Source organism: Salvia splendens, chromosome 4 (genome assembly GCF_004379255.2).
Source record: "Salvia splendens isolate huo1 chromosome 4, SspV2, whole genome shotgun sequence".
Taxonomy (NCBI): Eukaryota; Viridiplantae; Streptophyta; class Magnoliopsida; order Lamiales; family Lamiaceae; genus Salvia; species Salvia splendens.
Window position 1 is genome coordinate 19986949 of NC_056035.1, and position 23298 is coordinate 20010246.

A 23298-nucleotide genomic window follows, 5' to 3' on the forward strand; every position below is an offset into this window, starting at 1 on the left:
AGAAGTTATGTACTATGCATTAAAGTTTGTAAGTCTTGGGTTTTATTTAGGCTTTATGCATTGGGCTAAGCTCCACATCAAATGTATAGTCTAATAGTTTAGCGGCTAAATAATCCATATTTCCTTGTCTTTGATAGTGATAATATGATTATGGAAAGATATAAACTAATAAGGGTAAATAGCCATTTAAATCATCAATTTTGGTTAAAATTTGGTTATTCCTTAAAGTTTAAAATTTACTAATTAAATCACGAAGTTTCAATTTTTCTAATTTATTTCATGGGTCGAATTTTAGGTGGAATCTTTGTATTTCTACATTGAAATCCACCTTGAAATCTCAATCCAACTTTAAGATCGAGCTTCTTGTGATTACACTTTGGAGTATACATACATCTTTTTCGTGATTTAAATCTCAATTCATCTTGAAATCTCAATCCACGTCAACAAATATTCCACCTATAATTCGACACATGGGATAAACTAGAAAAATTGAAACTTCGTGATTTAATTAATGGATTTTAAACTTTGTGAGATAAACCAGATTTTGACCAAACTTGATAATTTAAATGGCTATTTACCCAACAATTAACATTTATCTCCCGTGTTTATTTCCTGATATCGTTTGCTAGTTAGTTAAGCTTAAGGCTTATCCAATTATTTATAGTTGAGACATGATCATTAGCAAGCTGATGTGCGACATAAATGAGGTTTTCAACACGCTCTCGCATTTGTGGGCTGGTATGTACATAGACTTTCATATGCACAAATAAAAAGATCACATCGAATTGAGTCTGTTCTAACATTATGTAAAAATAAGTCGTTCACCTCTTTAAAAAGTCTATTAAGTGAAGAAGGTTATTTTGAAAATACATAATTAAATGAGACAGGATTATCAATATATTAATATGGGATAAGAATGTGAGTTTTCAATAAACCATACTCTCTGTGTCTTCTCTCTGTGTCTTCTATTAAATGTCACACTTTGATTCGACACGAGTTTTAAAAAATTTAATGGAATATGAGTTGAAAAGGCTGGTGGAATGTGAGTCTTGCTTTTATGTAATAGTTTCATAATAAAATTTGAGTGTGAATGAGTTAGTGGAATGTGGGTCCATTACCAAAATGGAGTAAAAAGTAAAGGTGACAAGTATTAACGGATGGACCAAAAAGAAAAATAGTGACATATGATGGCAGAAGGAGGGAGTATTACTCCTAGTTTGGAAATCACAAAAAATAAGATTAAGGATGATGAGTTGATGAAGCTTAAGTAATCAGGTAATACTCCCTCCATCCACGAATATGCGTCTTATTTCATTCAGGCACAAGTTTTAAGAAATGTTAGAAAAAGTGGGTGAAAGGAGAGTTAGGGTTTAGAAAAAGTGGGTGGAAGAATATGTGTCTCACTTGTATATGGAGTATTATTTTTAAATGATATATCAGTGGAATGAGTTTGTGAAATGTGAGATATTTTTACCATTTATGGTAATTATGAACCATGACTCCTATAATCGGACGGACCAAAAACGGTACTCCTATTCGCTGACAGAGTTGTATTCTCTTTGTCCTATTAAAAATACTTTTTTAAAAAATTGTTTTATTAAAAATGATATATTTTCTGATAAAAATAATAATAATAATAATAATATTTTTCTTCTATTTTATTCTTCATTTAATTTATAAAATAACACTGTATAAAATTTTATGACTAAAAAGAAATACTACTACTGTATTACTTTTGCAAAGCGAAGGGTGTATTTTAGGCTATTAACTGGAAATACTGCACACCTACACTAGTAAGGCGGTCCCAATTATCCCTTACCACGCATGCCCAGACAACCTCTGCAGTTAACCTCAACTCATTCTCTCACTAAAGATTTCCAATCTACAGTTGAACCATGACTCAGAAAACATTATAAGAAAAACACCCATTTCCCCCTATAAAATTTCATGACAACTAGACCAATCATTATTCAATTAGTTAGCTCTCTCTTCTTGAATATCACTCTTAATTTATTAAATTAATCCCTTGTTCACGAGCTTCTCTCTATAATCTTCAGTAAATGCACTATTATTAAATTTCTTTTTATGTCTAGTATACTTCTCTTCGTCCTTGATTTAATGTCTTATATTTCCTTTTTTTCATCCATAACCGAGTACTCCACATTTTACTTTCTTATTTTTTTATAAGAAAATCCAATATTATCATTTTGATTAATTTTATTATAAATTAATAAAAAATAAGATTCATATTTTGATAACTTTTTCAGTCCATTTTTTTTACAAAGCTAAATAATTTTTTTAAATTCTGCATCAATCCAGTATGAGACCTTTATTTCAAGATAAGAAAGGACTAGGGAGTATTATATTTTATTTATATATTAAAAATTGTAACGAATTTCTCATATTACAAATTACTATGTCTTTTCTTTTGCTCAATCTTGTGGAGTTTTTCTGGAACGTACATAATTGTATGTACATAATCGAACTTTTTTTCAAATTTTAAATTGAAAATCGTTTTATAAACATTATTTGATTTAAAATAAATTTCATACTAATCATTTTGCAACACTTCAAAAAAAATTGAAATTTTAACTTAAATATTTGTATATTTAGGCTAAAAAATTATTTCTTACTAAATATTGTATAATTAATTCGAATCAAGCTCGAAATCATGTTACGATTCGACATAAAATTTTTATATCACTTCTTTCTTATTGCTACATATAATACAATAAATAACAACACTAGTTTCTAATTAAATTCACTTAAATTTAAAAATTTAAAGATATAATGTACATGTACATTTATCTTTTCTCATCTTGGATATAATTTGTAAATTTGACAATTAATCGGTTTAAAAATTATTTATAAGGCATTAAAATAAATAGTACAAAAACAACATTAACATATCAGGATGTGAACTTTATAATGTGACATTTACTTTAAAAAACTAGTGAGTGACATATAATCCTCTTGATATATCGATGGATATTATTTTATGTACGTTATAAACATTGTTGGTATAGTCCAATAATTAGGCTGTAATGTTCATTCGCATACTTTATTTAGACACCACAAACACATGAACTGTCAACTGTCATGTTATAAAACTACTTCAGTTTTGGATCAGCACATGATTATAAATTAAATACAAACATTAAATCGACGGATTCTCGATAAATTCGCGGTGACCTCCAAAATAACTGGGATTTCTTCCTCACTCAAAATCAGTTACAAAAAAAGAGTCCCGCAGAAGAAAGGCACAAATCCACAGCTTCCTTCCCTCAAAGGCAAAGCACACCCGATGCTCAATCCATATTTTCCTCTCAATTTCTAAAATCAAGAACGAAAAATGAAAAACATCGCCATATGTTACAGCGAGCACGCGGTCAAGGTCTCCAACTCATACTGCTCCGGCGCATCACACCACACCAACAACACCACGTCATCGCCTCTCTCCGCTCCCTCAATCCAAACCGCCGTCGCCTCAATCTACAAAGTCAAACTCTCGAACGAGAAGCAGTTTCTGATCAGAATCCGTTGGTGCACTCCGAGTCCCGCCTTCTCCATCACCATCTCCGACCCCCCATTCTCCGCGGAAAAATTGAGCCGAAGCTTCAAGATTCCGCGCCGCCAGAGTGGGTCGGAGATTCTCCAGGCCGGCAGCTTGAAAGCCGACGTCCTGTGGGACCTCCGCCGCGCGAGGTTCGGGCCAGGGCCCGAACCCGTGACCGGATACTACATAGCAGTTTTAGTCAACTCCGAGCTCGCGCTGACGCTCGGGGATATGGAGCACGAGTTTGAAGAGGCGACGAAATTAAGCGCACAAAAAAAATTCTCGTTGATATCGCGGGGGGGAGAGGCTCACGGGCGGGGGCGTTTACGCGGCGAGGGGGAGGTTCAGCGAGGCCGGGGCGTGGCACGACATCGTGATAAGGTTCAGGGGAGGGTTGCTGGGCGTTGATGTGGACGGGAAGGGCGTGATCGAGGTGAAGAGGGTGCAGTGGAATTTCAGGGGGAATCAGAGCTTGTTTTTGGATGGGTTGATGGTCGATTTGATGTGGGATGTGCATGATTGGGTGTTCAAGCCTTCCTGACAGCAGGCTTTGGTTGGAGGACGCCGGTTTTCACCTTTCCTTCTCGTTTCTCGTTTTCGCATCCAAGAATCCAGATTGACTTCTTGAAAGGAAAAGAAATTCTAATTTTATGTGTTTGGTTTGGTTTGGTTTGATTCTCTTCATTGGATTTATTGTGTTTTGATTGATTTGTTTTTGGCGACGGTTACCAAAACTAGTATAGGTGGTTTTCCCTGTTGTGGGGAAGAAAAGGAGATGTCTTGTAATTGTAAATTCATACTATCACTTTACATTAGTCTAATCTTTTTATGGTGTCTTTTCTTCCCAATTGAGATATTTCCAGGTAAGATACATCTGACATCCCTAACCCGAAACATGCATTATTTTACATATTAGCATAGTTGATTATCTTTGCATATGTATATTGTTATTTGTATTATAGAAATGGAAATAAAAGATGATGTTTGATTTATAATGGGGAAATTAATATAGTTAAGTTAGCTTAATTATATGTATTATACGTATAGGTTAGTAGATTAAGTGATTGTGCATGCATGGAATACATATATATAAGTAGAGTACTATGCATGAAATATATACACATATGTAGTTAATCTCATAATTGTATCTCACACACTAATACACACTATCCTATAGGAAATGGATAATGTCATATCAATTTAATATTAGATAATATACTTCTACATGTCAAACTATAAGATTGCATGCAACACATTTATACAAGTCATGCAACTTATAATAATAGTTAAACAAATTGGATAGGTGTTGATGATATAACATATACGTGGCCTTATTCGAACTATTATGCTTTAAAAAAATCGAGGAAAAGTTGTTTTTATAAAGTTAGTTCTTTTATCAAGGGGGAGGGAGAGAACAAAAAAAAAGAGAAAGAAATGGTCAGAGGGTCGTAGATGATTATCTTCACAACCAGGTGTGTATAAATCACACTTTTAGTTTTACATGTATTATGTGGTTGATTGTTATATGTTGAATTGGAGTGAATTATTGGATTATATGGTGTGAAATTGATATGAATATTTGATTGCTGAAATGGACATGTTTGTTTAGATATATTGGATAATTTGATGGAATATGATATGGATATGTTATTGGTGCAAAAGATATGTTTATGATACCGATTATGTGAATCACTGGATTAGAGAGGATCTGTGACAGCCTTGTACTGGATCTGAAAATTTAGAGGGACCTATGAGTCCAAATACAGAGGGACCTTCGGGTCAAATACAGAGGGACCTATGAGTCCAATTACAGAGGGACCTTCGGGTCATAGAGGAATCCCGGGCAGATACCAGGCTTGACTGTTACAGAATAATAAACTGAATAGAGTAGCATATGCATATGAATATGAAATGGTTTGTTTTTAAATTATGTTATATATTGTATCTGATTATATGTATTGATAAAAGAATATGCTTGATGTTTGTATCATGTGAGATTAAATATGAAAATTTATATATACTGAGTTGTGGCTCATATAAACCACTAAATTTTTCAGGAATAAGATAGTAGTAAAGTTTTGACTGACATGGGTCATAGGAACTCCACGTGTTATTAGGTTCGGCGGCTGACGCATATTGGCAACCTTCTCCTCCTCATCATTTTGCATGTAGATAAATGTATAGTATATAGAGTGGTGAGAGGGTCCCACTACTTCACATGATATTTTGAAATATGTATAGGATAAGTGTTGGTTTGGAACTTATATAATATGAGTGTTCTATGAATTAGACACGTGTATTGAGTGCTTTTATGATAAGGGATTTATTTAGTAAAAGAGTATACGTCAGAAGGGTTGAGGTGTGTCAGTTTTTCTCAATTTATTTTATACAGTTGGTACTGCGACCTTGTATCTCATTTCTTCCTCGGTACTGTTATTACTTGGAGTATTTCTGTATATGTATGAAGATTATGACTGTGAGTCTCCGAGTCACAAATGAAATAAAATGCAGAGTGAATAACATTTTTTTTGGGTTTAACCACATGTGTGAGCCCGCCTTTAGCGGAATCCGACTAATTCTGTTTGACCTGATTTACGAAATAAGACCGAAAATCTCCGAGCGAACGACGGGGCTTGAACCAGTGACCTCAAGATCACCACAACTCCGTCCTTATTATTTTGCCTCAATTTTTTGTAGACTGAGTCTTCAATCCATAGTGTAGCAACAAGAACACTCAATATAAAAGCATAATTGTTTAGCAACAAGGATTCACATCATTATCCATTCTACGGAAACTATAGAAACATAATTATTGACAAAATTAAACTATCTATTGAACTTTATTAATTCAATTAGTAGGTTAAATTTATTGAAAATTCATAATATGAAATTTTAAAAATAAAATCATAGGTTAAAATTTATTTTATTGAAATTTTTAACTTGTATGGGTAAAAAGGACAAATCCAATAATAAAATGTTTATTACCTACAACCGAACAACAGATATTAAAAAGCAAGAAATGCTAAATAAGAATCCAAACAACTAATCCAGTTAGTGTAAACCAAGAAACACTACTCTATTTAAGCATCAACACATTTTCTTAAGAAATGGTATATGATGAACCAGACACACCCTTGAAGTTTTGCAAATAAGACAAGTCCAAAAAATAAAATGTCCTCCAAAATAAGAGTTACAAATAGGCTGGATCGGCCAAGCCCACCACCAAAGCGGGCTAAGTTGTGTTTATTTCTATAAATTTAGACCCAGTCTTGGCTAGACTTATTTGCTTAGTGGATTGAGCGGACTAATTCGGTTATATAGAAAATTATTTTTCATGTATTTTTTTTGTTAAATATATTAGCATAAAATAGTTATATTTAGAGGATCAGCCTATTTATGAATATTTTCTATTTTAGTTCATATATATACATTCATTGGATAATTTTAGAATTATATATAATATTATATCATTAATTATTAAATAAATATATATACTCAAATTTAGCTTGTTTCAGTTATTTTAGAAAGTTCAAATGTAAGAAGGTACATTTAAAAAAAATCTAAACTAATATACAAATTTAGGAAACAAAAATTTAAATTATGTTAATATTAAAGGATAAATAATTACTCCATATATTTTAAAAATAAGAACTTTTAAAACAATATGGATTTTAATGCATAATTGATAAAGTAAGAACGAGGGAGAGAGAAAAAAAGTGATTAAAGTGTTGTTCGTAAAGAATAAGTCGCACCTCATTAGAGAGAATTTTTTTCCTAAAGTATAAACTTTCTAATTTTCAGTGACAAATCAAAATGAAAATGGTTCTAGACGGGGGAATGTAATATACGATCTATAGTTGTGGACCTTATTTGTGCCTGGGTTGAGTATGTGTTCGAAAAATGACTCAATTGGAGCTCACTTCAACCAATAATCCCAACTCAAGTCTACTTTGTTTCACTTATGGGTTGTCATAGGCCGATATATAACTGGTTTGGGCTGTGTTGAACTGAGCCAGTCTGACTCAGTTAACAACTCTACCCTAGTTCAATATTAGGGTAACACGAGGATCAATATCAGATGATGCAAGTCGCCTATCTACTCCATTCATGAAAATGACAAAGCGAGAACATATAGAAACGAACTTAAGAGTTTGTCATAAAGACAAAATAATGTAGAGAGATGATAGATGAATTTTAAAATATATTATCATTTTTAAGATTCTATAATAAATTAAAGAGTATTTAATATTTATATGTCGAAGTTAAAATGTTTTTAATGTGAAAATGGCTAGAATTTTTTTTCTTGAAACTGATAAAACCATCAAAATAGGTTATTAGAATTACATGGTGCGGTTGATTACTAGAATTAAGTTGTTTTGCAAACAGAGAGGGCTGCGCTGCTAGATTTATCGCCCCATTTTCATCACCGCCCACAGTTGGTTTCAAATTCTTTTTCAAATTCTTTTCCTCCTTATTTGTTGCGCGGAAAAAATATTTAACTTTTGAATTTTTATAATTATTAGGGCATCCACAATGTGACGCCCTATGGCACGCCCGATGTGTGCCAGCGTCCGCCCCATTGTGGGTGCCCGCCATCGTCCGTGCCCTACGCCCATGCCCGATGCATTGTCCGTGGTTGAAGCGCGGACGATGGCATATCGTCCGCGCCATTGTGGGCCCGGCGGACGATGAGCTATCGTCCGCGCCATCGGCGCCCTATTGCGGGATCGGCGGACGATGGTCGCGGACGATGCCACGTGTTTTTTATTTTGTATAAATACTCCTACCCTACCTTCATTTGTAATGTTTCATTTTCACGATTTCATTCTCGAAACTCACATTTTTATTATTTCGACGAAATGGATGCAAGTCCCAACAGTCCGATGTTTGGGGAGGCGCGTTGGCCTGGTACAGAACCCGACGAATATAGGCAGTTCGACGCCAACGCACAGTATGATCCCGAATTCAGCACGGAATCGTACGGTTTGTCTGACATGGAGCCGTCACTAAACCGACCCGTCGCCCCTTCCCGACGCGCCGCCGACGCCACCCCATCCTCTTCCGCCCCCGCGAAAAAGAAGCGGAACCGGCAACGCGCGCAGAAGTTGCCATCTCCGGGAGTATGTGAAGAGTACGCCCCCGGCCGTACAAACTACCAGGTGGATGAAACCCTCGTATTGGCGAGGTGTTGGGTGGATATATCGGAGGACCCAATATTCGCGAACAACTAGAGGCAGCAGGCGTACTGGGAGCTCATCGCCGAGCGCTACAATGCGGCGAAGCCGCCGAGCGCGTACAAGCGCCAACGGGAGCAGCTCCGCAAGCACTGGGACCAGGTGAAGAGACAAATCAACCTGTTCTCGTCGGAGTACGAGAAGTGCGCGAGGGAGAAGGGGAGCGGCGAGAGCTTGAGCGACGTGCGCGCTAAAGCACTGTTGCCGTACCAGTCCCTGTACGGCGACTTCAAGCACGAGGCCATCTGGGCGCTCTTGAGGGACAAGCAGAAGTTCCAAGGTGGGATTCTGCACACCGGGGCGACAAAGAGGACGAAGACCACCGAAGCTGGTGGTTACACGAGCAGCGAAAGCGGAACTCGTCCGGTAGACCTCAACCGGACGTACATGGAGGACGATAGTACCGGCACACCGATGTCCTCCCTGCGTCCCATAGGCGTCAAGGCTGCGAAGGCCAAGGGGAAGGCGGTGGCGACATCATCCTCGACCGCCGCCACGCCATCGCTGATCCTGGTCCCGATCCCGACCCCGATCGCGACGTCTGCCGCGTATGAGTCGTTGGCAGCAGCCTCGATGGCGAAGACGTTGTTGCAGACGCACAAGGCCATCAAGAAGTCTACGGACCCCGCCGAAGCCGAAATTCTCTGAGGGTTGATCGATGAGTTGCGCCGGAAGTTGGGAATTGCGTAGATTAGCCAACTTGAATCGTGTAACTTTTGTGTATTTATTAATGCAATATTCGCCGGTTTTTGGTTACACGTTGTGTTTTTAAATTAGTTTGCATTATATATTTGAAAATATTTAAATTAATTAACAAAATAATATTAAAACATATAGGGCGCGCCCCATTGTAGGTGGGAGGGTAGGAGGATAAAACTGCTAACGTGGCGCGCCATAGGGCGCCCCATTGTGGATGCCCTTAAAACAGTCTCATTTTGTCATTTCAAGTTATCCAAAAAAAAAATAGTCTCATTTGAATATCACACTTATCTACTTTCTTTCTTTCTCTTTTACATTTTTCCATCTCTCTCCTACTACTTCCTCCATCCCATAAAAATATATGCATTTTTCATTTTCGTCCGTCCCATAAAAATATGAGTATTTCATTTACGAAAAATTATCTTAATATATTACCCTTATGCATCAAGTTATTTACAACTAATACCATCATCAAAACACTAATAATAATAATGTCGGTCTCCCTATCCACTTATACTACTTTAACTACCATTCTCCTTCTATCTCTTACTTTATAAATTTTGTATTAATTTCAGTTTCATGTCATCCGCCATTATTTTTATGGGACGAAGCCAGGAGTGCTTATTCGACCGGTTCCGGTTAGAACCAGACCGGTTGGCCGGTTACAAAATTTTCTAAATTCAGGAACCGAAATCGGAACCAACTGGTTGGTTAAGAATCGACAGGTTCCGCTTTAGAACCGAAGAACCAGTTTGTCATCTAATTTTAATTCAAATTTTTACTTGAATAAAAATTTAAATAATTCAATATAGAAAAAAATTAATATTTCGACATCTAAAAATATAACAATTCTTGAATATACAAATATTCATCATCCAATGACTAAAAATTTAAACAACTAAATACCTAAAAAAGTCCAACACCTAAAATTATTTGATAAGTCAATACCTAAACTATAAAATAGTTTTAAGAAACTTGAATAATAGTATTAGTATATTAAGTTTTATTAATATGACACTAAAATATAAAAATTAAATTTTATCCGATTCTCGGTTAGGAATCGGTCGGTTCTGGTCAAAACCGGAACCGGTTTTATCAATAAATTTGGAATCGGTATTAGAATTGGAACCGAAACTGAATTTTGCGATTCCGATTTCTCAATTAATCGGTCTGTTCCGGTTCTGATTTCAGTTAACCAAGAATCAGAGAACTGGTTAAGCACCCCTAGACGGAGGGAGTATATTACTCTAAAAACATGACTAAATACTTCTGGATTAAAGTTGGGAATCCACGTAATGATGGAGATAGGAAGATAGCCAACTGTATTTGTGAGTATGAATGGGGATAATTTTGTAAGTTTAATGAAATCCTTTTTCTAAAATATTAATTCGCTCTGTTTCAAGTCCAAACCGTCTCTTTTAAGGGATAATGCTTAATATTACAAAACTTTTTAAATTTTATTTTTTTAATAAAGTTAGTTTGACATATAATATTATAAACTTAAATAGTTATTAAATTTTTTTCACCAATAACAAAATTTGGCTGCATTTTATTTGGTATTACATCATATTGTATAAGATATGATTACTAGTAAAAAATGATAGATATGCGATTACAATATCCATAGAAGTCAGATATGATTATCCATCACATTTTAAAGTAGTTGGATTTTGTTGCCGGCAAGAAAAATTCAATAATTATTTAAATTCGTGATATCATATGCCAAGTTCAAAGTTCGTTGAGAAAAACAAACTTTTGAAAAGTTTCGTGATATTAAGTGTCAATATTATTTTTTTTAATCATAAAGATAAAAGAATGTCTTAAATAAATTGAAATAAATAAAAGAATTACTAAAGTATGATGGATAAAAGAGAAGAATGTAGGAGAGTGAAAAATAAAAATAATTAAATATTCTATTTTTTATGATTTTTTAATAATAATAACTCAATTTAATTGGGATATTTGAAAATAAATACAATAAAACTTAATTGACATGAGAAGAATAATTAATTATAGAACTAGATCGAAGCCATGAGAGAGTACACTTCATAATATTCAAATGAACATGCCAGGTACTCCCTCCGTTCCGTGGTAGTTGAGTCATTTTTTTGTGCACTCGTTTTAGAAAAATGATAACAAATAGTTAAAGTAGAGAAATAGTAAAGTAAGAGAGAAAATAATGTAGATAAGGCTTTTCTCTACATTATTCTCTCTTACTTTATTTTTTTCTCCACTTTAACTATTTATTTTTATTTTTTCAAAATTGAGTGCATAAAATTAAATGACTCAACTACCGTTGAACGGAGGGAGTAGATCAAACGCTTTCTCTCCACTATTTTGTCAATTTTTTTCATATTTACCCTTGTTTTTTTACTGAAATTTTGTTACCCAAAAAATAAATGAAATATGTAAGTTAAAATGGAATATACCAAGCATCATAACTGGCATTTGGAATAAGCAGATTGGTTAGGGCGTCCGCCCCGTAGCGGACAGAAATTTTGGGGCGGATGGGCGATCAACTCCTAGTCGCCGAGGACGTGCCTACCGCGTTGCGAAGCGCCGGCTGGCGCGCCGGCCTATAGTGCAGCAGGCAGCGGCGCGCCGGTTAGGGGCGGACAAATTGTATTTTTTTTCTTTTTTTTTAAAATTCAATTTAATTTACCTATAAATACACCTCATTCCCCTCATTATTTTCACACCATCCAACTCTTCACTCATACTTTCTCTCACTAAAATTTGTGAATTCCATTGGTATTAAAAATGGATGATTTGTGGAATGACGCATGGAATTATCTGATTTAAGAGGTGGAGAACCAAGCCGACAAGGAGGATGCGGCGCGCGCGGCGGAATTGGCGGAGGCCGCGATCCCTCGTGAGATTACTCGTCGTCGAACCATCCAACGAGACCATAGCGGAGCGCACCAGTGGCTAATGGCATACTACTTTGTGGATAACCCCTGTTATCCACCCGAGATTTTCCGTCGGCGTTTCAAAATGTCGCAACGGCTCTTCACCCATATAGCGACGAATTTGGCTGAGCGGTACCGGTGCTTTACCCTCCGGAATGATTGCATTGGCCGGATCGGGCTGTCTACTTTTCAGAAATGGACAAGCAGCTTGCCTATGCCGTACCGACTGATATGTTCGACGAGTATCTACAGATGGGTAAGACGACTAGCCTAACGGTGCTCAGACAGTTTTGTAAGGGGATCCGGGAAATCTTTGGTCCGGAGTTCCTACGAAAGCCAACCTCTGATGAGTGCCAGAGACTGCTAGATATGCACGGTTCGGTGCACAGTTTCCCAGGGATGTAAGGGAGCATTGATTGCATGCATTGGGAGTGGAGAAAATGCCCGGTGGCATGGAAAGGCCAGTTCACTACTGGTTTCAAAAGCAAAGGTCCATCGATGATTCTGGAAGCCGTTGCTGACTACCGCTTGCGAATCTAGCATGCGTATTTCGGTGTTGCTGGTTCGAACAACGACATCAACGTTCTGCAGTCATCGCCTCTCTTCAATGAGGAGTGCCGAGGGGAGGGTGCAGAAGTCAGCTTCGTAGCCAATGGAACGCAGTATCGCAGGGGATACTATTTGGCAGATGGGATATACCCTCGTTGGCCCGTATTCGTCAAGATAGTTCGCCAACCGGTTGGACCGAAAAAACAATATTTTGCGCGAAAACAAGAGGCTGCTTGGAAGGATGTTGAGCGAGCTTTTGGTGTGCTCCAAGCGCGATGGGCCATCATTCGGTGCCCGTCACGAGTTCGGCACGAAGATGATGTCGCGAATATTATGTTAACATGTATTATACTGCACAATATGATAATAGAAGATGAAGGCTTTGCTGCGGAGCCCTGGGCACCAGAAGATGGTGCAAGTTCAAGTCACAGTGTTGCCTCCGTGCCGATACAGATGGGTGTACCATGTAGTAATGAATATTTGCTCCAACGTTTCAGTGATATGCGCAGGAGCACAGCACATACCACACTCCAGGCTGATTTGATTGAAGAGGTATGGGCACGTAGGGGAGGGGGCGCAGCATGAAGAAGTGGTGTGATTTTGTGTTGATTAAATTTTGGTTGTATAATTTTTCCATTACTTTAATACAACGAAAATTTAGTAATCAATTTTAATTTATTTAATTATAGCCGTTTTTTCTAATTATGTGTAGTCTGATAATTTTTATTATAATTGAATTAAAATATAAAGAAAATATTAAAGTGAAAAGTGGCTAAAAAAAGTGTCCACTATGGTTGCGGACACTTTTTTTTGTGGGGGCGGACAAATAAACTGGGTTGTGGACAAAAAAAGTGGCGGGGCTATTGGAAGTGTCCGGCTTATAGTGGATATTCTTAGGTAGTTAGGCCATCCGCAACGCTATCTCTTATCTGTCTCTTAACTGTCTCATCCCTTAACTATTCATTCAATTTCATTTTTTATTTTTATTTCCAACAAATTCAATTAATAAAAACACACTTCATTAAATAAAATAAAATTACAACTTCAAATCCTAAAAAATATATATATAATTAAATTCGTGGCAAAATAAATAAAAAAACTTATAATTTAAAATACAATTTTATAGAAATTATAAAAACTACTCCGCTGGCGAATCATCCCCTGAAGGCGGTGGCGGTGCACTCAAGCTACCTGGAGGCGGAATACCAACTTGTCTTGCCATATACTCAATTCCGGCAAGATGGGCTTGATATTGTAGAGGCGTCATGCGGGAAGTGTCCACCATCGTGGCGATCAAGTACATGGACAATAGGGTGTTCGAGCCTGAGACCGAGCCCGAGCCCGCCTAGCTTGATTCGCCTCGACCCCTCCTCCCTCTAGCCGCCTTCGCCGCCTTGGTCCCTTGCGGCCGACGACGCCCACGGGAGGAGCCCCCTGTATCGGTGGCCGTGCCCTCAACCTCTTGTGAGGCGCTCCCTGACCCGCCCTCACTAGACGAGTATTGGCCACCCGCCGCGTGCTTCGTGCGCTTCGAGCTCGAGCCCTGGCTGGACTGGACACCGCCGGCCCACCTTTCAACATCTGTGACGGTCTCCCAAACATCGACATGTTTGAATTCTTTGCCGTTGTCGTCAAAGAAGACTCGCAAAGCCGCTCTCATAATGTCGGCTACACTGGCTCCGCTTTGGTATTGAGCTGCTTCATTCTTGTAGATGCTGCAAAATTTTTTGACATCTCTGTCGACGCGGTCAAAATGACTGCGGAGCATCTTCAGGGTGCGGCGGCGGGACCGAGCAGGCTTGTTCTCGTTGTAGGCGGCGGTGACCTTTTCTCAAAAACACCTGCGGGTTTGTTGATTCCCGACGATGGGATCGTACGAGACGCTAACCCAAGCGTTGAACAGAGTCATCGTGTCCGCCCGGCTGTATGGATGACGGCCTATATCATCCTCCTCCTCGGCCGCCTCCTCCTCTTCCTCCACGGCGTCGAATGCGCGACCCCTGGATCTTCCACTGCCTCGTCCTCCTTCCGGATTGGGTTCATCCGGATAATCCTCCCTAATTTGGGATAATCCATGCGAATACCTCGGGGCGAAGAGACGAGCGTATGCATCCACATCAAAATGGGGTGGTTGGTACGCCGCGTCGACGAACCTTGGGTGCCCGACGTCGATGAACCGGAACCACCCAAGACATTGTACATGCCCTCAGTCGCCAAATGCGTTTATGTCAAAGCCGCCGGAGCCGCCAGAGTTTCCGTCGCCGGACATTTTGTGATAAAAATTGGAGAGGTGAGATGAAAACTGGAGAGGAAATGAAGATGATTTGAGAATAATAGATATGTGTTTGTGTGTATAATGAGGATGAAAGAGGAGTATTTATAGAGTAAAAAAAGAAAAAAAAATAAAAAAAGTAATTTTTTTTACCGTTCAACGGTAATATTACCTTTTTTTAAATTTTTTTTATTAAAATCGATTTATTTTAAAAAAAATGATTTATTGCGTCAGCGTGACGACGCCTAACGCCAGCGCGCGCCATGTGGCGCTGGCGCGTGGCGAGTTGTCGCGCAAGCCGTCCCTCCGGGACGAGATGCTCGCGACCGTCTCGTCTCTCTGAGACGAGACCGAGACGCCCGCGAGACGCGTTGCGGATGCTCTTAGGTGGCTCAAGCTAAAGTAAAACCGCCTCGTAAGGTGGGCCTGCCCTTCCCATTTGTTGTTTTTGACCTTCTCACCAAACAGCTGGCGCATTCGAGAAGCCGTACTATTTCCCGCTTTAATTGCGGTAATAACCCTCAAAACCAAATTGGGCCGGCTGTATTAGCCAAGACCATCAATTCACAGGTTGTGCTAGTCATTAATTAAATCAAGAAAGTGGCAATTTTCAATTAATTTTGAGAATAAAGCTCACGAACACGTCGATGTCCAACTTCATTTGGAAAGTAGCATTTATTATATCATTTGTGCCTATTGTTTAAGATAGAGCATACGAATAACTCCACAGCATAAAAAAAAAGAACGCAATATCTTGTTTCTGTGAACAGAAATATAATATTTGAGTGATGTAGATTTGATAGAACTTGGTTGTGATATCATCCTCCTACTTGTGCATTATTTTTGTTGTAGATAGTAGTATTACATTTAATCCGTCAGTATCAATATTAATTTAATAGATCCACTACAAAATTACATATAATAATTCAATATTAACTTATTATGTCCTCTACAAATTATATATAATCATAGTACAAGACTACACTGGTTTTGGTTAGTATGTACAATGAAATCTTGAATACGTAATGAATTACATTTAATACTCTATATAATATTTGAATTAGTATTTTTGAGAAAAAATATATTTGCTATAATCATAATTCTTGCCAGTATTTGAAAAAACATTATAGATTTAATTTTTATATTACTATAATTTATTTTTAGGAATGAAAAAACTAAGGCCCAAAATATAAGATGGGCAATATTGTAAAGGAGGAAATAAATCATAAATGTAAGGAGTTTGCTTGGAGGAGGGGGCGAATATATCGATGACTCAACCCCCTTTCCTTGTTATAAAAGCCCCTACCCCCACCCACCATCTCCACACCCAAGTCTCATTACAGTCTCTGCCTCTTCTTTTATTCTTCTCTCAACTCTGCAACCATGACTGCCTACCGCGGAAAGTATGCTGGTAACATTTTCAACCTATGCTGCTTCGTTTGACCTTTTCTTAACACAGTTTTAGTACCAATTTGTTTTTTTATCAAGGGATCTAAGATAATTATGCTAAATTTATTTGTTTTCTCGATTTATCTACCAGATCTGAAATTGTGCGCTATTTCTTTGAAATTTGTGCTCTAAATCTGATGGTATAGTGCTCTGTATAGTCCGATATTGTGTTCAGTTGTAGATAATCATGTGTTGCTTGTAGCGTGTATGGTGCGAAGTGGATTCAACTGAGTATCGATTATTTTTTACTCTAATTGCTAAAATATTTTCACGATCCGTGTTCATAGTTGATTCATGCTTTTTAGTTACTAAGATGTGCTTTTTACTAGCGATCCAAAGCTTTAGATATAGTTGCTTTTGATCTGTTGTTTGTTGTTTATTGTTCCTATATACTTGTTTCTGTTCTTCGATCCGAAGTTTTTGTTGAACTTTGTAACAGACTTCGATGATTTTTGTATGTTTATCAACTTTTTTGCAGACATACTGTTACATGATTATTAGTGTTGCTTTTATGTTAAGCGAACTTATTCTTATGGTGTTGGTTTTATGTTAATCAATTCTTGAGATGGATACTTATTCGAGACATGATTCTGACTAGTCTAGATGCTGTTGTAGATGGAATTGGAATACCTTAATCTGTCGTGAGTTATCTCGGCGACATGTTATGGCCTGATTTGGATTTTTCTTTTGGAGATATTTTGTTACTTTACATATTCATCTCCCACATTAACAATGTTTGATTTGCAGATGAGCTTATTGCTAATGCTGCATACATTGGTACTCCTGGGAAGGGTATTCTTGCTGCCGATGAATCAACTGGAACAATTGGCAAGCGTTTATCGAGCATCAATGTTGAGAATGTTGAGGAGAACAGGAGGGCTCTACGTGAACTTCTTTTCTGCGCCCCTGGTGCCCTTCAATACCTGAGTGGTGTGATCCTTTTCGAGGAGACTCTATACCAGAAGACCGCTGCAGGTATATGCATATTTTTTTCTAAAACTATGAATCATCAATCATGTCAATCATATCGGATGATATTAAATAAATTATGTTTTGTGTACTCCTAGGCAAGCCCTTTGTTGATGTGTTGAAGGAGGGTGGTGTTCTTCCTGGTATCAAGGTTGACAAGGGTACAGTGGAGCTTGCTGGAACCAACGGCGAGACCACCACCCAAGGTCTCGATGGCCTAGCCCAGCGTTGCCAGCAATACTATGCTGCTGGTGCTCGTTTTGCTAAATGGAGAGCCGTGCTGAAGATTGGTGCCAATGAGCCATCACAGCTTGCTATCAATGACAACGCCAACGGCCTGGCCCGCTATGCCATCATCTGCCAGGAAAACGGCTTGGTACCAATTGTTGAGCCCGAGATCCTCGTCGATGGCCCCCACGACATCAACAAGTGTGCTGAGGTGACAGAGCGCGTCCTTGCTGCTTGCTACAAGGCCCTTAACGACCACCACGTCCTGTTGGAGGGAACATTGTTGAAGCCCAACATGGTCACCCCCGGCTCCGATGCTCCCAAGGTCACCCCCGAGGTGGTTGCTGAGTACACTGTCCGTGCCTTGCAACGAACAATGCCCCCTGCCGTCCCCGCTGTTGTCTTCTTGTCTGGTGGACAGAGCGAGGAAGAGGCCACCCGCAACCTCAACGCCATGAACAAGCTCAAGGCAAAGAAGCCATGGACCCTGTCCTTCTCGTTTGGACGTGCTCTACAGCAGAGCACCCTCAAGGCGTGGGCCGGCAAGGTGGAGAATGTTGGAAAGGCTCAGGCTGCGTTGCTTACGAGATGCAAGGCCAACTCGGAAGCCACACTCGGAACGTACCAGGGCGACAGCGCGTTGAGCGAGGGTGCTTCTGAGAGCCTCCACGTCAAGGACTACAAGTACTAGATTCAGTTAATGGGGCTTCCCTTTGATTTTCTCGGTTGAAAGGAGAGAGCATAACATACCTAGTTTGTTGCATTTATGTATTTGTGTGCTCAGTTTCATCTTCGCTAGACTCCTGTTTTAATAAGTTTCGAGGAACATCTTTTTGTGTTCGAACTATTTTGCCTAATTTATCTTATTATTGTTAACCAAGGGATTTCTTGAATTCGTTCAGTTTTTCTGTGGTGGTTTTCTTTACAAATAATTTTATATTCCCACCTATTACAAAAGAGATAAAAATGGTTATGATTAATTGGTTACTAATTAGTAATTAGTATGAATCAAGACTAATTTTCAGTTATTAGATTAGGAAATTTGGTTGAAATAAGGTTATGTGGATGAGATTCTAATTTTAAATAATTTAATAAATAAATTTAAAGTGTATTAATGTCAGTTCTTATACTATAGTTAAAATTAATTACTTTCTTCTTAAAATCATCTTATAACTTTAAAGTTACGTAACTCGATTTAATCTTATTATGGTTAACATAGGAATTTCTGGAATTCGTTTACGATGTAGTAATAGGGATTCAGTTTTTCTGTATTTTGTTTGTTTTTTTTAAATTAATTTTATAATCCCATCTATTACAAATGAGATGAAAATATGCAATGCGCTGGGCCCAAATTGCGGTACTAATATAAGCCCATTGCGATGTTTCTTTCATTTAGCCCAATACTGCAGTCTTTACCAGGCCGGCCTACTTGGCCCATGTTATTATCTGGTTAGATATTTTTATATTGAATTAGACTTGATGTGTCAAAAAAAGATAGCATCTAGATTGAAGATTGAGAATTAAATTTGTACAATTATTGGAGATCCACATACAATAGAAGGGCGTGAGTGTAAAGTAGCCAGAAATATGGGTTCGTATTTTTTCTTCTCCAACTCGTGAGGAGGTAACTTTGGGGCTAAAAGTTTATATTCGTGACCAAATGTCGTGGTGCCCATTCCATACCTTGATAGCTAAAACTAGTGATTATCAATTATCATAGTATCAATACTAATTTTGTCTCTATCGGCTTATACTTTCTATATAAGTTTGTACAAAAAGAGCCCATATTAGTTCCTACCATCCATATTGCAGTATGGGCTCTCAATCAACACTTTTGCACGGTAGTACTTTTCTTATTTATTTCTCTTTAGCCCCTCTCTTCCCATGTATTTACTATGTGCATTGATTTTGAATACATATACTCCCTCCGTCCTTGAAAAATTGTAACATTTCATTTTCTGTACTCATTTTAGAAAAAGTGATAATAAATAGCTAAAGTGGAGAAAGCGCAAAGTAAGAGAAAAAATAAAGTAGATGAGAGTCTTTTTTACATTATTCTCTCTCTTACTTTACCTCATCTCCACTTTAACTATTTATTATCATTTTTTCAAAACGAATGCAGAAAATGAAATGTAACGAATTAGCAGAGTTAGCAACTTAAGAAAGTTAGCAACAAGATTTGAAGTTTGTGTTGAAAATGGAGAAACAAATTGATGAAGAAACATTGGAGAAGATGAATTAAAAGAAAAAAAAGGAACTGCCATTGAAATGTGAATATTGAGAAAACCGTTGCATAAGAGAAAGATGGGAGTAAAAGGGGAAAAATATTTCTTGACTACATTTGAAAATTCAATTGTTGAGTGCAATTTACAATAAAATGTTTTATATATGGACAGAAAAAATGCTAAATTAACTAATTAAAAGCTACTAATTATATTTTAACTTTTCTATTTCTAACAGTTTGTTATGGTGTAGATTCTGTATATACAACATAGCTTTGGTCACACGAAATCAGCATGTAGATATCATGTCATGGTCAAATCAATTCCCTAGTCATTTCGTGAATTCGTGTAGATTCGTTTTTCTAAGGCCATCACTACGCTGTCCCTCCACCGTTCCCCACCGTCCCTTAAACTACTATTTAAGGGTTCCACTATACTTTATTCCTTCATCCCTTAATTAAGAGACGGAACCTGCAACCCTCCGTCCATTAACCGTCCCTTATTCCGTCCCTTAAATTACTATTCATTTAATTTAATTTTTTTATTTTTTTTCCAACCCAATTCAATTAAAACAAACACACTTTATTAAAAAACACACAACATAAAAAAACACACAACATAATTTAAAATACAAATTTAAAGAAAATAAAAAAACCACTCCGCCGGCTAATCATCCTCCGGAAGCGGTCGAGGTTGAGGGGGAGTCGGAAGGCCAAGTTGTGCTGCCATATGCACAATTCCGTTCCACCACGCCGCGAATTTGGCGTGCGAGAAGCGGGAAGTGTCCGCCATTGTGGCGGTCATGTACGCCATCATAAGTGTGACCGAGCCTCCCCGCGAGCCCGATCCCGAGGCCGCCTTGCTTGATTCGCCTCGGTCCTTCCTCGCTCTAGCCGCTTTCGCCGCCTTCGTCCCTTGCGGCCGACGGCGCCCACGGTTGGATCCTCCAGCATCGCCGACCGTACCCGCAAACTCATGCGATTCAGCCTCATGTGGGCTGATGCCCTCAGCTGTGTCACCACCAGACGAGTATTGGCCACTCGCCGTATGCTTCATGCGCTTCGAGTTTGAGCCCGAGCTGGAGCGGAAACCGCCGGCCCACCGTTCCTCGTCCTTCACGGCCTGCCAAACATCAACAAATCAGAATTGTTGACGGGTGTCCTGGTAGTAGGAGCGCAAAGCGGACGTCAAAATGTCGGTTGCCGTGGCGCCGTTTCGGCCGAGTAGAGGCCGCAGATTTTTTTGACCTGTCGGTCGACTCGGTCAAAGTGAGAGTAGAGCATTTTATATTTGCGCTTGCGGGAGCCTTTCGGCTTTATCTGGTGGTAGACCTCGCAGACCTTTTTCCAGAAACACTTCCGGGGTTGTTGATTCCCGACGATGGGATCGTACGAGACGGTGATCCAGGCGTTGTACACCGCCAGCGTTTCGTGGTTGCTGTACGGATGCCGGCCTAGATCCTCTTCCTCTTCCTCTTCTTCCTCCTCCTCCTCCTCGTCCTCGCCCGACTGGGGTTGTACACCGCCTCGTCCACCTCCACCGCCTCGCCCACCTCCACCGCCTCGGCCTACTCCCGGATCTGGGATAATCCCTGCAAATACCGCGGGGCGGAGGGACGGGCATATGCATCAACGTCAAAGTTGGGTGGTTGGTACCCCCCCGGCGTCGCCGAACCTTGGGTCCCCGGCGTCGATGCAATGGAACCGCCCAGTGTGTTGATCATGGTCTCCCAATCGCCGAAGGCGTTGAGATCCCACCCGAGCCGGAGCCGCCGTAGTTGCCTTCGCCGGACATCTTGTGATGAGAGGAAATTTGAGAGGAAATTGAGATGATAGAAGAATAGATGTGTAGTTGTGTGTGAAATGAGGATGAGTGTAGGAGTATTTATAGAGTAAAAAAATTAATTAAAAAAAACGATATTATTACCGTTAGAAAATTTTTTTAATTTTATTTTTTTAAAAAATATTTATTGCCTCAGCACGTGCCGACGCCCACTAGCGGACCGGCGAGTAGGCGTCACGCACGACGTCGGATCGCGCCACATCGCATAGGCACGTGGCGAGACGGCCCGTCGCGTGTCTCGTTAACACGGGAAGCGGGACGGGACGGATGCTGCAACGCGGCGCGCGACGGACCCGTCTCTGCAGGATGGGTCGCGGGACGCCGGCGCGCCGCGTAGTGGATGCTCTAAAGATGTAGCAATAGAAGAGGGTAGATTATAACTACTGCAAGCAAAAGTTACTAAATCAAATTAAACAAATACTAAACCAAGACTGGTAAATCAGGAATACGAGAAGAGTGAGTTCTAGGAATGGCAAGACCGTTTCAGATAATATCAGTAGCTAGTCAAATCAAATTGGAACCACACTTCCAAAAAATAATGATATATACTCCCTCCGTCCCCAAAAAATATGTACTTCGGGTTCGGCACGAGTTTTAATGCAAAATTGATAAAGTAAGAGAGAGGTAGAAAGAAAAAATAATTAAAGTATTATTAGTAGGAAATAAATCTCACCTCATTAGAGAGAAAAAAATTTACAAAATTAGAAAATGCATATTCTTATGGAACGGACTAAAAAGGAAAGAATGGTGGGATGGAAGGAGTATTAACTGCAATAATGATAAGAGATTATGTAATAGTACTGAGTTTTAGGTTTTAATCGAAGTATTTGAGACAGCTCCAAAATTCAGGTTTTTATTTGACTGTCAATTCCTAAACTGTCTAGTTTGGTCTGGTCTGGTATGTAATAAATCCGTTGTGTGCACCACTGAAAATAATATTCATAAAAATGGATTATTAGTTATCATCTGATTTGGAGATGAGTATATCAGTGGGCAACCCACTCTGCACAAAATGGAACGATTAATTACATGTGAAATTTTAGATATTGCAGTAATAAAAAAGTACCACCACACTTTTTCAATAGTTGCCGTACAATTTTGATGCTGCAATTTCTTTTACATTTCACAACTGACTGAATTTTTGCATTTATGTCGCTGTTATTTGTCGATCAACCTTACATTTATTATTTGAACTCAATTGGAAGCAAAGCAATGAGATGGGTCCATTTAATTTCTTAGAATTGGCCATTTGCAATGCTTTCCTAATTTTTAAGGTCAACTTTCTGTAACAAGAGCATCGGCAATGCGTCGAAATATTGGACAACAAGGGCTTTCGCAACACTCGGTGGCAGAGCCAAGATATTAATGT

General features: G+C 38.7%; 2 protein-coding genes across 2 annotated transcripts; both read left to right on the forward strand.

Moving 5' to 3' along the window:
• The first annotated feature begins 3267 nt into the window (after nucleotides 1-3267).
• Nucleotides 3268-4267, forward strand: LOC121800802. The gene is made up of 2 exons (XM_042200306.1): nucleotides 3268-3876; nucleotides 3938-4267. The coding sequence occupies exons 1-2, from the start codon at nucleotides 3353-3355 to the stop codon at nucleotides 4095-4097; spliced, it is 684 nt and encodes a 227-aa protein (XP_042056240.1). The 5' UTR covers nucleotides 3268-3352; the 3' UTR covers nucleotides 4098-4267.
• A 12204-nt stretch (nucleotides 4268-16471) lies between these two features.
• Nucleotides 16472-18758, forward strand: LOC121799054 (fructose-bisphosphate aldolase 1, cytoplasmic). Its single transcript, XM_042198373.1, has 3 exons — nucleotides 16472-16630; nucleotides 17416-17643; nucleotides 17736-18758. Exons 1-3 carry the CDS (start codon nucleotides 16603-16605, stop codon nucleotides 18554-18556), a joined length of 1077 nt encoding a protein of 358 aa, XP_042054307.1. The 5' UTR covers nucleotides 16472-16602; the 3' UTR covers nucleotides 18557-18758.
• Nucleotides 18759-23298: the final 4540 nt, after the last annotated feature.